The sequence below is a fragment of the Palaemon carinicauda genome, chromosome 40, assembly GCF_036898095.1.
Source record: "Palaemon carinicauda isolate YSFRI2023 chromosome 40, ASM3689809v2, whole genome shotgun sequence".
NCBI lineage: Eukaryota > Metazoa > Arthropoda > Malacostraca > Decapoda > Palaemonidae > Palaemon > Palaemon carinicauda.
In genome coordinates this window covers 39,456,462-39,474,314 of record NC_090764.1, presented here as the reverse complement: position 1 = coordinate 39,474,314, position 17,853 = coordinate 39,456,462, and the positions used below count along the sequence as shown (strand labels likewise).

The window sequence follows — 17,853 nt, the reverse complement described above, 5'->3', positions numbered from 1 at the left end:
CGTTCGTATCTTTTTCCTCTAGCAAACACTATTAGATTATTTATTGTGTACAACTTCTCTCTCCAATCTTCAGCCAACACTGTCGTTTGCAAACACACCCCTCTCCCTACACATTCACAGTCCTGGTCCTTTTCTTTTACCCACAGCATACGATACACACCCTAAGTTCTTTCCTAGGTCAGTATTACTGTACTCTATTCTTATAGCAATGCAATAAATAGCCAGACATAATGTATCTTGTCTCAAGTTTGACTTCACAATAAAATAAGTCAATCTTTTTGTAACGTTTTGATTTTCAATGTATAAATTTTCAATCACACTCTACAAACTATTTTCTGCAGGATACAACCTCCACCTTGCTTCCTCAGTAATTCTTTCATGGGCCTTTTTAGCGCTCAAGTAGCCATATCAAAAGATCCTTACAACTGACACCCAACCCCTTTTTCAACTATCGATTTAGCCTTGTTTTACTATTATTATTATTATTATTATTATTATTATTATTATTATTATTATTATTATTATTACTTGCTAAGCTACAACCCTAGTTGGAAAAGCACGATGCTATAAAACCAAGGACCCCAACAAGGAAAATAGCCCCGTGAGGAAAGGAAACAAGGAAAAATAAAATATCTTAAGAACAGTAACAACATTAATATAAATATTTCCTATATGATCTATTAAAACTTTAACAAAACAAGAGGAAGCGAAATTAGACAGAATAGTGTCCCCAAGAGAACTCTAACCCAAGACATTGGAAGACCATGGTGCAGAGGCTATGTCACTACCCAAGACTGGAGAACAACGGTTTGATTTTGGAGTGTCATTCTCCTAGAAGAACTGCTTACCATAGCTAAAGAGTCCCTTCTACCCTTACCAAGAGGAGAGTAGCCACTGAACAATTACAGTGCAGTTTATTCTTGGAAGAAGAATAGTTTGGTAATCTCAGTGTTGTCAGGTACATCAGGACAGAGAAGAATCTGTAAAGAATAGGCCAGACTAATCAGTGATGTGTAGGCAAAGGGAAAGTGAACCGTAACCAGAGAGAAGGATCTAACGTAGTACTGTTTGGCCAGTCAGAGGACCCCATAACGCTCCAAGTGCCAACCATTTTAACAATAATGCTTTTTATACAACAATGATATTATTGTCGTTTATTTGCTAATACTAAGAATGAGATAGATCCCACACGCATCTCTCCTCTCTCTCTCTCTCTCTCTCTCTCTCTCTCTCTCTCTCTCTCTCTCTCTCTCTCTGTGATATTTCCTTTCACGATGGACCTCTCTCTCTCTCTCTCTCTCTCTCTCTCTCTCTCTCTCTCTCCTCTCTCTCTCTCTCTCTCTCTCTCTCTCTCTCTGTGATATTTCCTTCCACGATGGACTAGAAATATTGACCATTTCGATACTTCTGGAAACAAGAGGAATCTAAGACGAGTCACTTTAGTTTAGTTTTTGCCTCAAATTAATTTAAATTATAAACAGATTAAAACTAATGATCTTCACTTATATCAATTATCGTTTAAAAGTTTAAGTTATTTCCTTTCTTCTTACTGTGGGTTAAGGAACATGAATAACGACAAATAAAAGAAAATTTCTGAACTAAACGAAGAATTGACGATCAAAATCTTTGACCAAAGAGAGTCATTTATCAGTTATCTACGCTAGTGGGTAAACTATATCTAGAACTCCAGATAATCCAAGTGGGCCTAATTAAACCTCCTTGAGCTGTAAAAAAAAAAAAAAAATAGTCCAGGTTCGTTAGGCCCTTTCCTTGACCAGTGCTCGTACAGAAAACAGATATGAAATCATTTTTTTTTCTTTTTCGAGGGTAAATACCGGTTGGAAGTGGTTCGCGACTGAACTGGGGGCTACATGATACCTGTAATTTGAGTACCTGTACGAAAAACGCAACAAGATCATTTTTGTTCTCAGGTATACGAGTGAGGAGTTGCTTATATTTCTGATACATAAAAAACACGTACTGTATGTAGATAGGTAGATACACATACACACGTACACTATATATATATATATATATATATATATATATATATATATATATATATATATATATAAATTTCTCCCTCTTACTTGGGATCGAACCCTAGCCCTTCCTGAACTGCTAATTTTCAGGTCAGGATTTACCTGAACTGCAGATTAGCAGTTAAGTTCCGACTTCTTTTATGGCTTCTGGTGGCATTGTTGGAAGCGACCTGGCCTTTCATTAGAAGCGGTTAGGGTTCGATCCCAAGTATGGTAAGAGGTAGAAATTTATTTCTATTTGAGCACGATATTGTGTTGATATTTAGCCACACACACACACACACACACACACACACACACATATATATATATATATATATATATATACACTCACACATATATCCATATCTATACTTACATTTTTGTGTAATATATATATATATATATATATATATATATATATATATATGTACAGATATATATATATATATATATATATATATATATATATATATATATATATATATATATATATATGTGTGTGTGTGTGTGTGTACAGAGAGAGAGAGAGAGAGAGAGAGAGAGAGAGAGAGAGAGAGAGAGAGAGAGAGAGAGAGAGAGAGAGAGAACTTTGGATTGCAATGTTAGTCAAAAGTTATCTCATTCGTGGTGCGGCTGGGAAAAGAGAAAGATTTTTCATTCTGTTATTTACTATTGCTAAATTTTCGTGGAATCATAAATCAGTGTTTTTTAAATTATACCAAATAACTAAATTCTGTATTTGTTTTGATATTTCGAATTATCAGCGAATTATCTTTGTTTGGATTTTGTAGCAAAAATATATAATTTAATTCTTATTTTCTTTGTATTGCACATTCATATCTTTCTTTACGTAATTTTGTATACCAACATAAAAAAATTGGCAGCTGCTTCATACAACTTCAAATAGTGGTTTCTTGATAACCAAAGTACATTACAATATGTTTTTACTTCCATCTGTTCTAAAAAGAGATTGTTCACATCTGGTTTCCCACACCGATACTTGTAGACGAGTTATCTTTACGTGAGTAGTACTCTCTGTCACCTCCAGAATCCTTACTCTTTTCAAAGGCTGAATGAGGTACGTGACTATCAAATTCCACGTGTATTATCTTACATCCCGTGTCCTTCACTGCCCTCTGCCTTTGGAGAAAGTGATACATCACCCGTTAAGGAGGAGAGAGAGAGAGAGAGAGAGAGAGAGAGAGAGAGAGAGAGAGAGAGAGAGAGAGAGATATTTAAAACGTACAACAAAATAATGTGGTATTCATAAACACGGTATTCTCCAAAGTAAAAACAAAGAATGGTACTTGCTATTCTATTTATTTTATGTTTCAAGAATTAAGAAAATACAAGAAAAGATGCTAAAATACACTGATTATACTATTAATTTCTCTAAATTTGGGCATAACTCATGGAAAAACTGACGTAAAGGCGTCCCTGACACTTGTTTTGTACACCAACTAAGGTTGCAACGAAAGACGACATTAAATATTCGTTGAATTAAGAATAATCATCTTTTTAAAATTTTCGACCTAATTTCTTTCCATAGTTTTGGTCACTAATTGTAATCGCTTTTTGGGCCTTTTTTTCATCCTAATCATTTTTACAAACATCTCAGAAACTTTCTATTCAATGTAACTTTCTGCCCAAATTGAATAGTTAATACGTCATCTTTCTACCGATTTATCAGTTACCCGATGTAGCCGATACCGTAACAGGAAGATAAGAAACAGAGACCTCAATTGATAATGAAAGATGCCATATAACCTTTTGCGCTTATCATTCTTGCTCAAGAGAGTTTAAGCTTTACAGTAACTTTGTATTCGTCTTTCTGTCATTTTTCCTCTGTATTGTGAGAGTAAGGTTGAAATGACGAAAGTTTGGCAGCAGCCAGGTTGCATATTCTGTTAATTATTTTCTACCAAATATAGTGTGCTTAACTAACAATGCACACAACATTCCTAAATTTAGTGTGTATGCGTGTATGTACAACAGCCTATTAATACTTTATTATGGATGCTATACATAATTCATGCTTTAATCTTGAATTTGGGTGGGGATTCAATATTACATTACATTATAATAACTTAACTGAGGATTTGCCAGGAATTCTATTATAAATAGTTCACGAATTTTTTTTTAATTCATATATAACCTGCATATGACGACTACTACTATGGTTTATGTGATCATATTATCAACATCAACGTAGTCATGGTTACTGTTCAAATAATTCTCCTCCTATGGCCTTGAACTTTACGTTTCCAAGATAAAACAATGTGGGCACGTGTAATATTGTGACACCCATTTCCCCAAGATAGTAAAAATCAAGTGTATATGTATATATATATATATATATATATATATATATATATATATTATATATATATATATATATGTGTGTGTGTGTGTGTGTGTGTGTGCGCGTGCGTGCATATATAGTCATGGCTGATGATATATGCAAATGTATAAATAAAAATATATATATATATATATATGTGTGTGTGTGTGTGTGTGTGTGTTCCTTTCCGGTCACGCTCAGCGGCAAGACGTATATGTAAATACTTGGTCTCTCGCCGTCCCCTCCTCGGGTAGGGGGGGGGGGTGAATGAGAAGTCTTACCCTGGTGAGAGTGGTTGTAGTTAGGAAAGGGAGAGGGTTTAAATTGTTGAATCTGTGTGTGCATGTGTGTGTGTGTGTTTCTATATGTTTAGCTGTCAATTTTGACAGATCGCAATCACTAGTATATAAAGAAACAAAATATTCATCCTCCAATAGAACAGGAATCATTAATGACTTGGATTCACACTTTTTAGTACAATCGTTGGTTCCACTTTGAGCTAAGAAATACTTTACATATTACAATCAAGATAATTTTATATGACCGAAGAGGCAAATAATGCAAACCACCTGGAACTTTAACCAATTATTTTTAGCGTTCTCTCTTTTCCCTCTTTCTTGAAATGAGAACAATAACATTGCAAATATCATGAAGCTATTTGATTTATTTCATAGATTTTGAAGTTCTCCCTGACTCGAATGTTTCCCCCATAGTTCCCCGACTTTCCTTTTATAATTATCTACTTCAAAGAGATCGCTTAAGAACAGTTGTTCAAATAATTACGGAAATTTCGGATTAACATTCTAAGATCGTCGCATTAGACCTCGTCATTCTGACACACGACATGCAATACTTCGTTGTAGTATGTTGATTTAGGCCTATACTTTCGCAAGTTGGTAGAAGAGCACGTTTTGTTCTAGTCATCCTGGAGCTCAAATATACAGACATCATGACTTTGCAGTTGGTTTACCAAGTCACAAAGTACTTCCTGAGCTCTGAATGCAAGGGAAGGAACGCCAAGTCTTAAGGGTGATATAGTAGTCTTTAGGGAAACAACTCTTCTCGGTGCTCTGTTTCAATGAACTATTTTACGTATGTCACATAATTTGAAACTAACCTGGTGAAGTCAAGGCTGGCATGGTGGCATATGGAATCCATTTCTTCTGGTGAATTTACGAATATTCTTTACTTATTTTCCATAATGTTGAACATGTTTTCGCAAGATTTTACTTACGCGCGCGCGCGTGCGTAGCACACACCGGAAGCAACATGTCATTTAATACGTGATAAAATAACATATCCAAATATTTAGCGACAGGACGCAGCAAAATATCTTTGCACAACTCTAAATAGATACGAGTCAGAAGTGTTGAATGTTTAGATTCAAACTCTGTATGACATAGGGGCATTTCAAATGTTTAATAAGAATAAGTCGTGCAATCAAATTACAATTTAATTCTAAGTTTGCTTTCATAACCGAGACTATGGCATCCAAAATACTAAATTATACCCAATCCATCTGGTATCCAGAGATAACGAACACAGCATATTACAAGAAATCTTTATGTGATTTAAAGAAGATAAAGGAGTTGAAATTTATAATTTCCATGGGTATTAAAAGGGTTGTGGTGTCTTAATGATAACGTCCCTGCCTGGCGATCAGCTAGGCTGGGGTTCAAGTACAGTTCAACTCGATAGTTTCTTGTGGTGACTGCAACCTCACCATACTTATAAGGTATAGATTGTGGGTTTGGGGGAGCCTATAGGTCTACTTGCTGAGCCATTAGCATCCATAGTCTGACCCTCCCTGGTTCTTGCTTGGTGGAGAGGGGGCTTGGGAGTTGATCATATGTATACTGTATATGGTCAGTCTGTATGGCACTGTTTTGCTAGCTAGGGAATTGTCCCTGTCCCTTGCCTCTGTCATTCATGAGTGGCCTTTAAATCTTTAAAAGAAGACGTACATTGGTAAGTAATCGTGAACGATTCATATCTGAGAGAGAGAGAGAGAGAGAGAGAGAGAGAGAGAGAGAGAGAGAGAGAGAGAGAGAGAGAGAGAGAGAGAGAGAGAGGCTGGTTATGTAATAGTAGGAATTATAAAACAACAAAGTGGTCATCCATATAATTAAACACATACGTACTCTCTAAGTTACAAAACTCGTTCTCTATAATGATAAAGGGAGACTAAAGTAAAGTGCGTACTACTTTTAAGTGGCTTATCCCAAGAGGCTGCTTAAATTTTATGGCAGGCCTACTGTACATATCATATATCTTTATTTCCGACCCCCCCCCCCTTTAATTGCTTTGCTATACAAGCGGTGACAAACAAACTACTACGAAAAATACCAAACAAATAATAAACTACATTAGATGCAGGTTTAGAAGTATTTTCTTCCCATTTATGATTCTTTCACGTTCCCAAAATCATTCATTTGGGACAAATTAGGTTCAGTGTTTTTAAATCTGGATTATCATGAATTGACAATACACAAATAATATTTAACAGGTGTTCAGGGGGGAAGCAACCTTTGTCTTATTATTATTATTATTATTATTATTATTATTATTATTATTATCATTAGCCAAGCTACAACTCTAGTAGGAAAAGCAAGATGCTATAAGCACAAGGGCTCCAATAGGGAGAAATAGCCCAGTGAGGAAAGGAAATAAGAAAATAAATAAATGATGAGAATAAATTAACAATAAATCATTCTAAAATAAGTAACAACGTCAAAACAGATGTCTATATAGGCTAAACTATCAACAACGTCAAAAACAGACATGTCATATATAAACTGTAATAAGACTCATGTCAGCCTGGTTAACATAAAAACATTTACTCCAACTTTGAACTTTTGAAGTTCTACTGATTCAACTACCCGATTAGGAAGATCATTCCACAACTTGGTAACAGCTGGAATAAAAGTTTCCAACACACGAGGTACTGAAAGGGTTTAAGCGGACGAGAGCAATTTCAATCCTTAGATGCCATAGGTCTAGCGTAAGGGTAAAACATCAGGAATAAGCAAACCAAGGAAAGCAATCAGTTTATCAGCTGAAGGATGATATGGATTTGTTTTATAGCCCCCCTATCAATGTTAAAGCAGCAGAACTTTAGATTCCAGGTGAAATGAAAACTAGAAACTAACGATTGACGTTTTATGAATTGATTGATTAATGGTATCAAGACAATCCACAGTGTATTTGAATTAGAAAACAATGCTGAAATAAATCAAAAAGAAAAAAATATATCTCCAATTCGGGTTAAATGATATGAAAAATGGATAAATGTAGTTGGCATATAAAAGACAGCCTTTTTGAGTAATTTATGTTAGTCAAATGATAAGGTTAGAAAAAAATCAGCATTGCATTAGTCCCTCGGAAGTTTGTTTTTATATAAAATTTGGAGCTCCAAAAGTAATTCATAAACTCTGCAGCATGATTATGTTAATAAAGAAACATAAAAGGTACTTCAGGAATTTGATAGACAAACAGAATTTCTTATATATCGCAATTTTGAACTTCTCAAAATAGTTGGCATTTCATAAACACTTTTAAAAATAGCCCTAGTTGCTGTTTTGAGTTATTAATTTCAAGATGATAATGATCTGGCATATGAATTGGAAACCTTCATATTAGTAAAAGACTTGGCCTGTTAAGGTACAGAAAAATTTGCTGTTCTAATACCACATTCCCTTTTTCTATTATTATCATTACTAGCCAAGCTACAACCCTAGTTGGAAAAGCAAGATGCTATAAGCCCAAGGGCTCCAATAGGGAAAAATAGCCCAGTGAGAAAAGGAAATAAGGAAATAAATAAATGATGAGAATTAACTAGCAATAAATCATTCTAAAAACAGTAATAACGTCAAAACAGATATGTCCTATAAAAACTATTAACAACGTCAAAAACAGATATGTCATATATAAACTATAAAAAGACTCATGTCAGCCTGGTCAACATAAAAATATTTGCTCCAACTTTGAACTTTTGAAGTTCTACTGATTCAACTATCCGATTAGGAAGATCATTCCACAACTTGGTAACAGCTGGAATAAAACTTCTAGAATACTTCTACCTTTTGTTCTGTTATTCATAAATGTGCAAGCTATTTCAGATTCTGAGATAAAACTATCTATTTGGCAGAAGAGATTCTTAAAAAGTTTTTCTTCTGAATAAACCTGATGCATTAAATATTATTCCTTGCTGGAGCCGTTGGGCTTATAAAATCTTGCTTTTCCAATTGAGGTTGTAGCCTAGCTAATAATAATAATAATAATAATAATAATAATAATAATAATAATAATAATAATAATAATAATAATAATAATAATAATAATAATAATAATAATAATAATAATAATAAATAATAATAATAATAAATAATAAATAAATTATAAATAATAGATAATAGATAATAAATAATAATAATAAATACAAATTAATAAATAACAATAATAATAAATAATAAATAATAATAATAATAAATATAATAAAAAACAAATAATAATAATAAATATAATAATAATAATAAATAATGATAATAATAATAATAATAATGATAATAATAATGATAATAATAATAATAATAATAATATATTAGCGACATAAGATTCTTTTATTTCCGAAGTTTAACCGTATAACTTAAATGGATTTATAGACTTTTCGCCAAAATGTTCCACCAACAACAATATGGATTTCTAATATCAAGAGGACAGTTATTATCGTATTTATTTAATCTACATAATTTTATTCTCAAGTGGACTTGTAATCCTGTATTATTGCTATTAATTATCATATTCATTCAAGATGAACATAAATGTGTAACAAGTAAAGTAATTGACTTGGTGAAAATGTCTTCATTAATCCACGTGAAAACATGGAAAACCAAAATTTCATTGAAGAGCAGTGAACTAGACTATCACGCTTTATTATTATTATTAATATTATTATTATTATTATTATTATTAATATAATAATAACAACAACAATAATAATAATAATAATAGTAACAGCTACTACTACTACTACTGCTATTATTATTATTATTATTATTATTATAATAACAACAACAACAACAATAATAATAATAATAATAATAATAATAATAATAATAATAGCAACAGCTACTACTACTACTACTACTACTATCATTATTATTATTATTATTATTATTATTATTATTATAATAATAACAATAATAATAATAACAATAATAATAGTAACAGCAACTACTACTACTACTACTACTACTACTACTACTATCATTATTATTATTATTATTATTATTATTATTATTATTATTATTATTACAAGTTAAGCTACAACCTAGTTTGAAAAGTAGGATGATATAAGCAGTGCAGTAGTTAACCTCTTAAGTGAAGAAGAATAGTTCGATAATCTCAGTGTTGTCAAGTGTATGAAGACAGAGGAGAATGTGGAAAGAATAGGCTAGACTATTCGGTGTATGTGCAGGCAAAGGAAAGATAAGCCGTTACCAGAGAGATTGATTCAATGTAGTACTGCCTGGCCAGTCAAAAGACCAATAAAACTCTAGCCGTAGTATCTCAACGGATGGTTGGTGCCCTAGACAACCTAGTACCTACTTGACGAATATAATGATGATAATATACCCCAATAAATGAGCTTATAAATACTGAAGAACTGATAAATAGATACAAATATGGTTGTAACTGGTCATGGCATGCATTGATGTGTAACTTATACAGATTAGTGGAAGGAAAACGTTCCCTGACGCCCGAAATCTTTCTTGAAAGATAGATTACATCTTACAACAGACACCTATTATCCAATGCATAATGAATGACTTAAAAGAAATGGCATGGGATCGAAGATTCTCTGGACATAATGGTATGAGAGGTTGACAGTGTTCTCATGTCCGAGAAAGTGTGATAAAGTGAGACATGTTAGACGGCCAATGTTGCAACTACAATAAATCATTGAGTGTTCTTTGAAATATGCTGTGGCCAATTATGATCTTTATTTTGAATGGCTCACTGCTATATAATTTCTTTTGAATTTTTGGTCTCTCTCTCTCTCTCTCTCTCTCTCTCTCTCTCTCTCTCTCTCTCTCTCTCTCTCTCTCTCTCTCTCTCTCTATATATATATATATATTTATATATATATATATATATATATATATATATATATATATATATATATATATATATATATATATATATATATAAATGTGTTAAAAAATCTACTAAAGAAATGTAATCGAACAAGAGTTGTTTGTCATTTTCCTACAAACTTTATCTAAACAGGTAATCTGTATTTTCGTATAAAAATTTACTTATTTCTTTATTTTCACTTGAACACTTCTTCACGAAAGATGTGAATTGATAAAACGATGGTTCTGATGCTTAATGGCAGTAGTTTGAATTGGAAGATAAGTTACTCCCAACTTTATAAAAAAAACCCATAAAAACTCCAAATTTAATGGCTTTCTCACATATTTCTTTCCTCTTGGTAAGGGTAGAAGGTCTCTTTAGTTATGGTAAGTAGCTATTTTTGGGGGGTAGGGGGTTATAGTTTATATGAAAAATTTATTTTAATGCTGTTACTGGTCTTAAAATATTTTATTTTAATTGTTCATTAATTCTCTTGTAATGTATTTATTTCCTTGTATTTCTTCACTGGGCTACTTTTTCCTGTTGGAGCCCTTGGGCTTACAGCATCCTGCTTTTCCAATTAAGGTTGTAGCTTAGCTATTATTAACAACAACAACAACAACAACAACAATAATAATAATAATAATAATAATAATAATAATAATAATAATAATAATAATAATAATAATAATAATCTTGCAGTTTCTATTCGAAAAACGCGGAGGAGTGATTCTGGACGCGTGGCCAGTGAAAGAGATTAATGCGGAAGAGAATTGGGTGAGAGTCGTTGGACCAAGAGGAGTGATCAAATGCACATCTCTGGTTTTGTGTCCCGGGCCATGGGCTGAACAGGTACTGTCTCCGCTTGGAATACACCTTCCCTTGAAGTAAGTATTGCCCATTACGTAGACAGTTGATGTGTAGTTTCGTTATAATTTGGGTCTGGGACTATTTTTGTAGCTGGTTTCATCCTCGATGCAGTAATGAATTTGGCCTTTGACTGGGGTATCCGATAATTGATGTGTTGTGGTAGCCTATTGTTAATTTCTCTCTCGCGTTCTGCCGGACTGGGGTTCGAGTCTTGCTCAAGTTCGATAACTCTGCCTGGCGTTCTGCCGGACAGGAGTTCGAGTCTTGCTCAAGCTCTATATCTCTGCCTGGCGTTCAGCCGGACTGGGGTTCGAGTCCTGCTCAAGCTCGATAGTTTCTTGTAGCGTCTGCAACCTCGCCATCCTTGTGAGCTGGGGATCGGGGGTTTGGTGAAGCCTATAGGTCTACCTGCTGAGTCATTAGCAGCCATTGCCTGGCCCTCCATGGTTCTAGCTTTGATGGAGAGAAGGCTTAGGCGCTGATCCTGTTTAGTCTCTAATGCATTATCACTGCTCCTTGCTACTACCATTCATGAGTGACCTTTAACACAACAATTTCCAGAATTATATTACATTGCGAATATTATGAATCAATTAAAAGACTTTAGAGAAGATGAATTTTATAATAAAAAAAATAATAATAATTAATAATACTAATAATAACACTAATAATACTAATACTAATAATAATAATAATGATAATGATAATAATAAAAACCTATAAAACTGATACCTATTCGTTTACTTTTCTATTCATACTGATCTGCATGGCAATGCGCGTTTGATTATAACTGTACCCAATTCTTTATTTTCCAGAACACTCAAAACCGGAATATGGTACTACAAAATTAAAAACACGACTTTGCCCCGAAGGAATTTCAACGATTTATCAATACCTAATTCTTTCTATTATTCTACGCCGGAGTTGGAGTACCCTGGTTTGATCAAGGTAAATTGACATTTCAATGAATTAGCAATTTTGTTTACAGAGATCTTTATTAAAGAAAGACTATGAGACAATTCGAAAGACAAAGGAGAGATTGCTGTTGATGCAAGACGTAAATGTCAAGTATTTTGGAACTTAAAATGGACGGGCTTCCTTTATCTTTTAATAATCTTTCGTTTAAAGCTAATTTTTTACATCAAAGCTATTCTTTTTAAATGTCTAAATATTCTAAAGCAAGCTTCAATGTTTTTTTAGAAGCCTAAAATTTTAAACCACCATCTACAGTATACATCTTCGACATTTTATCCTTATTAATTCTACCATAATCATGTCTTTTTCAATAGATTTATAAATTATAGAATTCTTATTGTATACTTTTTACTATCTTCATTATCTAACAATTTCAAGATTCCTTTCAGTTTGGAATTCACGAAGGCGTCGAAGTCAGTCCCGAGGAGCGAGAAAAGGTTGACCTGAGTCACTTAAAAGAGAAAGTTTCCAATTATTTAGAGAAATTCTTCCCACAAATTGAGTCCGAGCCATCGATTGAAGAATCCTGCATGTACACGGTGAGTGGATTCACTTGGAAGGAGGCCTGAGTCAAGAGAGGGATTTTTTTAATATAATTACTCCATTTCTTCTAATCAGAGGGAGCTCTGGAGTAAAGACAGAATGGTCAGTACCTCGTTTATCCTTCAACTGTTACCTTAAGACTATGGTTTGTGATGGCCTATTGTAAAAGTCTAGCGATGTGTTGGAATGGAGTTCGAGTCACGCTCAAACGCGATAGTTTCTCGTAATATCTGCAACATCACCATCCTTGTGAGTTAAGGATGTGGGGTTTGGGGAGCTTGTAGGGCTTGGGCGCTGATCATAGGTATATATGGTTAGTCTGGCACTGTCCTGCTAGGGCATTATCCCTGTCCCTTACCTCTGTCATTATTGAGCAGTCTTTAAACTTTTAATCGTCAGTACAAAACCCTTCCGTATAATCATAAAATATAACAAAATGCTAATCCGCAGCACATCACCTTCCCCTACACCAGGGTGGTCCAACTACAGGCCCGCGGGCCAAATGTGGCCCCTGAGGGGATTTTTTGTGGCCCTCCACCACGGACAATTATGCAGTGTGATTTAATGTGTCGAAACCTTACTGGGCCTAAACTGATCCTTCCTGAATACTAAATAAATAAAAAAATGATAAATAATGAAATAAGATTAAAATTACACATTTCAGTAGAATTTCAGTACTCTCTCTCTCTCTCTCTCTCTCTCTCTCTCTCTCTCTCTCTCTCTCTCTCTCTCTCTCTCTCCAAACCATGCGTTCAATACAAATGTTTAGTTTAAATTTGACGGTAGATAGAGTAATAATAATAACAATAACCAATATAAATGTAACAAGATTAAGGAAAACCCCGTGAATAGAATGGGGATGGAACCCCTGATGTTTCGAATAGTTTTCAGCTTGCCTCTGTTTTGCAGTTAAGTCCTATTGTTCATAATGTCTTTCCATATTGAATCAAAATAAGAAATGAAAGTACTCTGATATGAACAGAGCATTGAATTGAACAGAAATAATGAAACAAACTCATCTTTTTTTTTTTTTTTTTTGGAAAACTTGAAGGGATATAGTGTGAATTTGAGAAAGGATATACAGTATGTATGTATGTATGTATGTATGTATGTATATATATAAATACATATATATATATATATATATATATATATATATATATATAGTTGTGGTTGTAGATTTACTTTGATTGTACAGTATTTTGAAGTTAAACAGGAATAGAACTGTGAGAGGTTCTATTTTTTTCTTATCTTATGATTAGAAATTATTACTTAATACTAGTATCTTGAGTTGTTTATATCTTTTTTTTCTCTTTTTGTATATCATATGTACTTTAATTATGATTTGAAGTTAAATATTAACAGAACTATATAAGCTTTGAATTTGTAATTTTTACCAGATTTTTTTTTGTCTTGCTTCGGAAAATAAGGAAAATAAATATGTTTACAAATAAGAATGGGGGAAAATCTTATGACATGGTGTGTAAACTCTTCAAGTGCCTCTACATATTTGGTAAAAAAAATCATTTATATAAAGGAAATGAATCCTCTCCCCTTGGAGGAAGGTGCTCCCCTTCAGTTACTTCACCATTAATTATAATTCTAATATTAATTTTATTTTTTTGGCCCGTGCCATCAAGGATTTCAGGTAATGTGGCCCTTGGCATGGAAAAGGTTGGACCACCCTGCCCTACACAAAATCTGCCAATCATCTGCACATTGCAAGCAATCTTGCGCTTCCTGAACATTGAGAATTTTAAGTTCTAACACTCTTCCTGTTTTATCTAGTCACCTTATCTGTCAGCAGTTAGAAATTAAACGGTGTTTTCATCAACCCATTGTCCTCCACCTTCTCAAAGTGAGCATACACCCAAAGCAACTATAAAATAGATCCTTGCTTGCACATGTCTTAACCTTTTATTTTCCACATATGCTACGCATTTTATTGTTACATCATACACCATTCTCCTTCATACTTGAAAACGCACACCATACTTTTCCATGAGAATTGACCATGCAATTTCTTCATACTTTACAAATCTTGCTTTCTTAGACACCCATTTCTTTTTTAATTTATAAGTTCTTATAATCTGAGATCATCTGTTACATTTACTCCCAAATACCATTGGAATGACCAAGTTTCATTCTTTCCCTATATGTTACTACATCCACCGTTTGCTTTATCTTCATATTTCTTTTGCCCATTCCTGCTTTTCCAGTACAATAAGTAGTCAAGGACACGTAACATACTCTTGTTTAATGCTAAATTTTAAACGAAATCATTCATTCGTTTGTCTTACTATTCTGACACAAACTTCCCTTTTATTTTGAAGTAAAATCTTACTTGCTCAGAATAAAAATAAAATATATTCTACACCGTAGATTTAAAACTACATCATATTAAATAATTCAGTCAATGTTATGCTTTCTTCATGTTGAAGTAGGTCAGATAATGCTTGTCACCGTTCTGTCAAAGTACTTTTCCCCCTGTCGCATAACACAATAACACCCCATTTTTTATCTAATCCTGAAAAACCTTACGTATATCACACTATTTATCTATAGAAACGCTATGGCCCTGTTATTCTAATAATCACCTTTATTATAATTCTTTTTTTTAAACCTTTCCCCATTCAGACACAACTCAATACCCTCGTTACCCACTCAAACAGACTATCTATTACATGGACTTCATAATAGGCAGTCTAGATTCTAGAAGGTGATGGTACTCATTTACAGCTAGGTGGAAGACAGTAAGAAACTGATCGCGGTAATAAGAAAACCGTAGCTTCAGAACTGAATCAATCAATTTTATTTGGATATTGAGAAATGAAATCCTTTTTGAAAATATAAAATTCCTTGTTCAAAATTATATTTAATAACGCTTACCCGGAAAAATCATTTCTATTGAATCATTCTATGGCCGGATTAATTTCAATGATGTTTTCGAAGTTTAAGAACCTAAAAAATTATTTGGATATTATCGATGTTTTATTTTTACCATCATTGTTTGCATATAGGAATTAAAAAAATGAAGACTACTGTATCTGTATATAGTCCCCCATTAATCCTTAAGAATATTCATTCAACAACGAAAAACAACTATAGTCAATTCTTTTTAGTGAGGCAGAATTGCACCGATTCGCTGGGGTGCCCTTTTAGCTCGGAAAAGGTTCCTGATCGCTGATTGGTTGGACAAGATAATTCTAACCAATCAGATAGCAGGAAACTTTTCCGAGCTAATAGGGCACCGCTGCGAGTCGGTGCAAATGCGCCTCATTAAAAAAAATGAGTATAGTTACATCGATTAAGCTTTTTCTTTCCGATATATCCATCAAAAGTAGCTTGGTTTTACAGAAAATTTCGGGAATTAAAGATATTTTAGAAACGACAAAACATTTCTTCATAATTCCCCGTATCTAATAAAAAAATACCTTTCCATAATATCAAGCAAAGGTTTCCGAACTAAGCCTTTAGGTGGATTATTATTATTATTATTATTATTATTATTATTATTATTATTATTATTATTGTTGTTGTTGTTGTTATAACAACTATTATAATTCATTGTCATTAATATTATAATTGACATTATTTTTACGGTTTTTATTTTCTTTCAAGATGACGCCGGACGAAGAGTTTATCTTGGACCACCATCCCAAGCATAAAAACATTGTATACGCCTGTGGATTTTCAGGTAAGACGAAATTATTTTAAATTCAAAGCAAGAATATGATTAACCCACAATTTCTTACAATTCTATTCAAAATTATATGTACTATTTATCAAAAGGAAGATACTTCAATCAGTTTTTCAAAGAGGTTTAAACATTTTTTATGTTATTGTTACCGTCATCCTTTTATATGAGAATGATTATTAATCTTTGATATGGTAATTATCGAATAAATTCTCTTTATTTCAGGGAGAGGATTCCAGCTGGCCCCAGCCATAGGCGATATGATCACTGCTATGGTCTTAGGTCATGACGACATCTACGACAGAACACCTTTCCTGTCCTCAAGGTTCAGTAGAAACACTTCACCCACGGTTTCGAAGATTTAATACAATCTCTTGACCAAGCTTTTTAATAAGTTTAGTTTTTTCCTTAGTTTTGTATTCAGCGGAAATATTATGGAGCAGCAGCTTTAATACATTTATCAACAAGGCTCGTCAAACTAAACCTTTGATCGTTTAGTTTGTTTTAGACAATTGTGATGGACAGCACATTTTTCCCTGTGAAAATGTTGACTACGTTGAGGAAACTTGGTATCTTTCGTCTCTGTTTTAGGATTCTCCTTTGAAAGAACTATACACTGGAAGGATTAAATGGTGTCGTTGGATACTGTCAAAACTCAAACGAAAAAGTGACGTCTTGAAAAACAAAGCAAACAATAGTTTCTGTGAATGTAAAACTCTGCTCAAATGTTTGTTTATAGACGTCTATAATATTTGTAGGAAGACGTGATGAAACAACTTCCAAATATTCTATTTTGTCTGCAATTTATTTATGCAAAGGTTGTGCTAAAATTTGCGTCTCTGTGTTACGTTATGAGTACTACAAATAATTTTCATAAAAGCAAATCGTCGAACATGATCGAAGTGTAGTAGATATTATGTTCTCAGTGTGGTTTGTCGTCTCCCCCGATTATATAGAAGCAATATTTTTTGACGTTTCCATTTTTGCTGTTGAAGATGCTCATGGATATAGTTTCCTACAGAATATGAAATAAAGTCTGAATAGTTCAGATTTATTTGTTATTTTAAATTCCTTATCGCTTGATATAATAAAAAATAAACTGTTAAATGTATAATACCTTCTCTACCTATCGTTCACCATCTATTTCATTTATTATATTTGTGTTTTTTTATGATTAATCCTAATACTTTTACCAATTTATGTTCCCAACATTCCCGTTCGCGAGCACACAATCACAACAAACTTCCAGTTGAAAGAGCCAAGGGAAA

General features: G+C 33.2%; 1 protein-coding gene across 1 annotated transcript in view; it reads left to right on the top strand.

Annotated features, from left to right (window-relative positions):
* The window catches only part of LOC137632020 (peroxisomal sarcosine oxidase-like), a 44,463-nt gene extending 26,842 nt beyond the window's left edge, over positions 1-17,621 (top strand). The window contains exons 6-10 of the mRNA XM_068363996.1: positions 11,203-11,387; positions 12,186-12,318; positions 12,735-12,884; positions 16,510-16,585; positions 16,811-17,621. Coding sequence (XP_068220097.1) covers positions 11,203-11,387; positions 12,186-12,318; positions 12,735-12,884; positions 16,510-16,585; positions 16,811-16,950 — 684 coding nt within the window. The 3' untranslated portion in view covers positions 16,951-17,621. The remainder of the gene's footprint in view (positions 1-11,202; positions 11,388-12,185; positions 12,319-12,734; positions 12,885-16,509; positions 16,586-16,810) is intronic.
* The last annotated feature ends 232 nt before the right edge of the window (positions 17,622-17,853 follow it).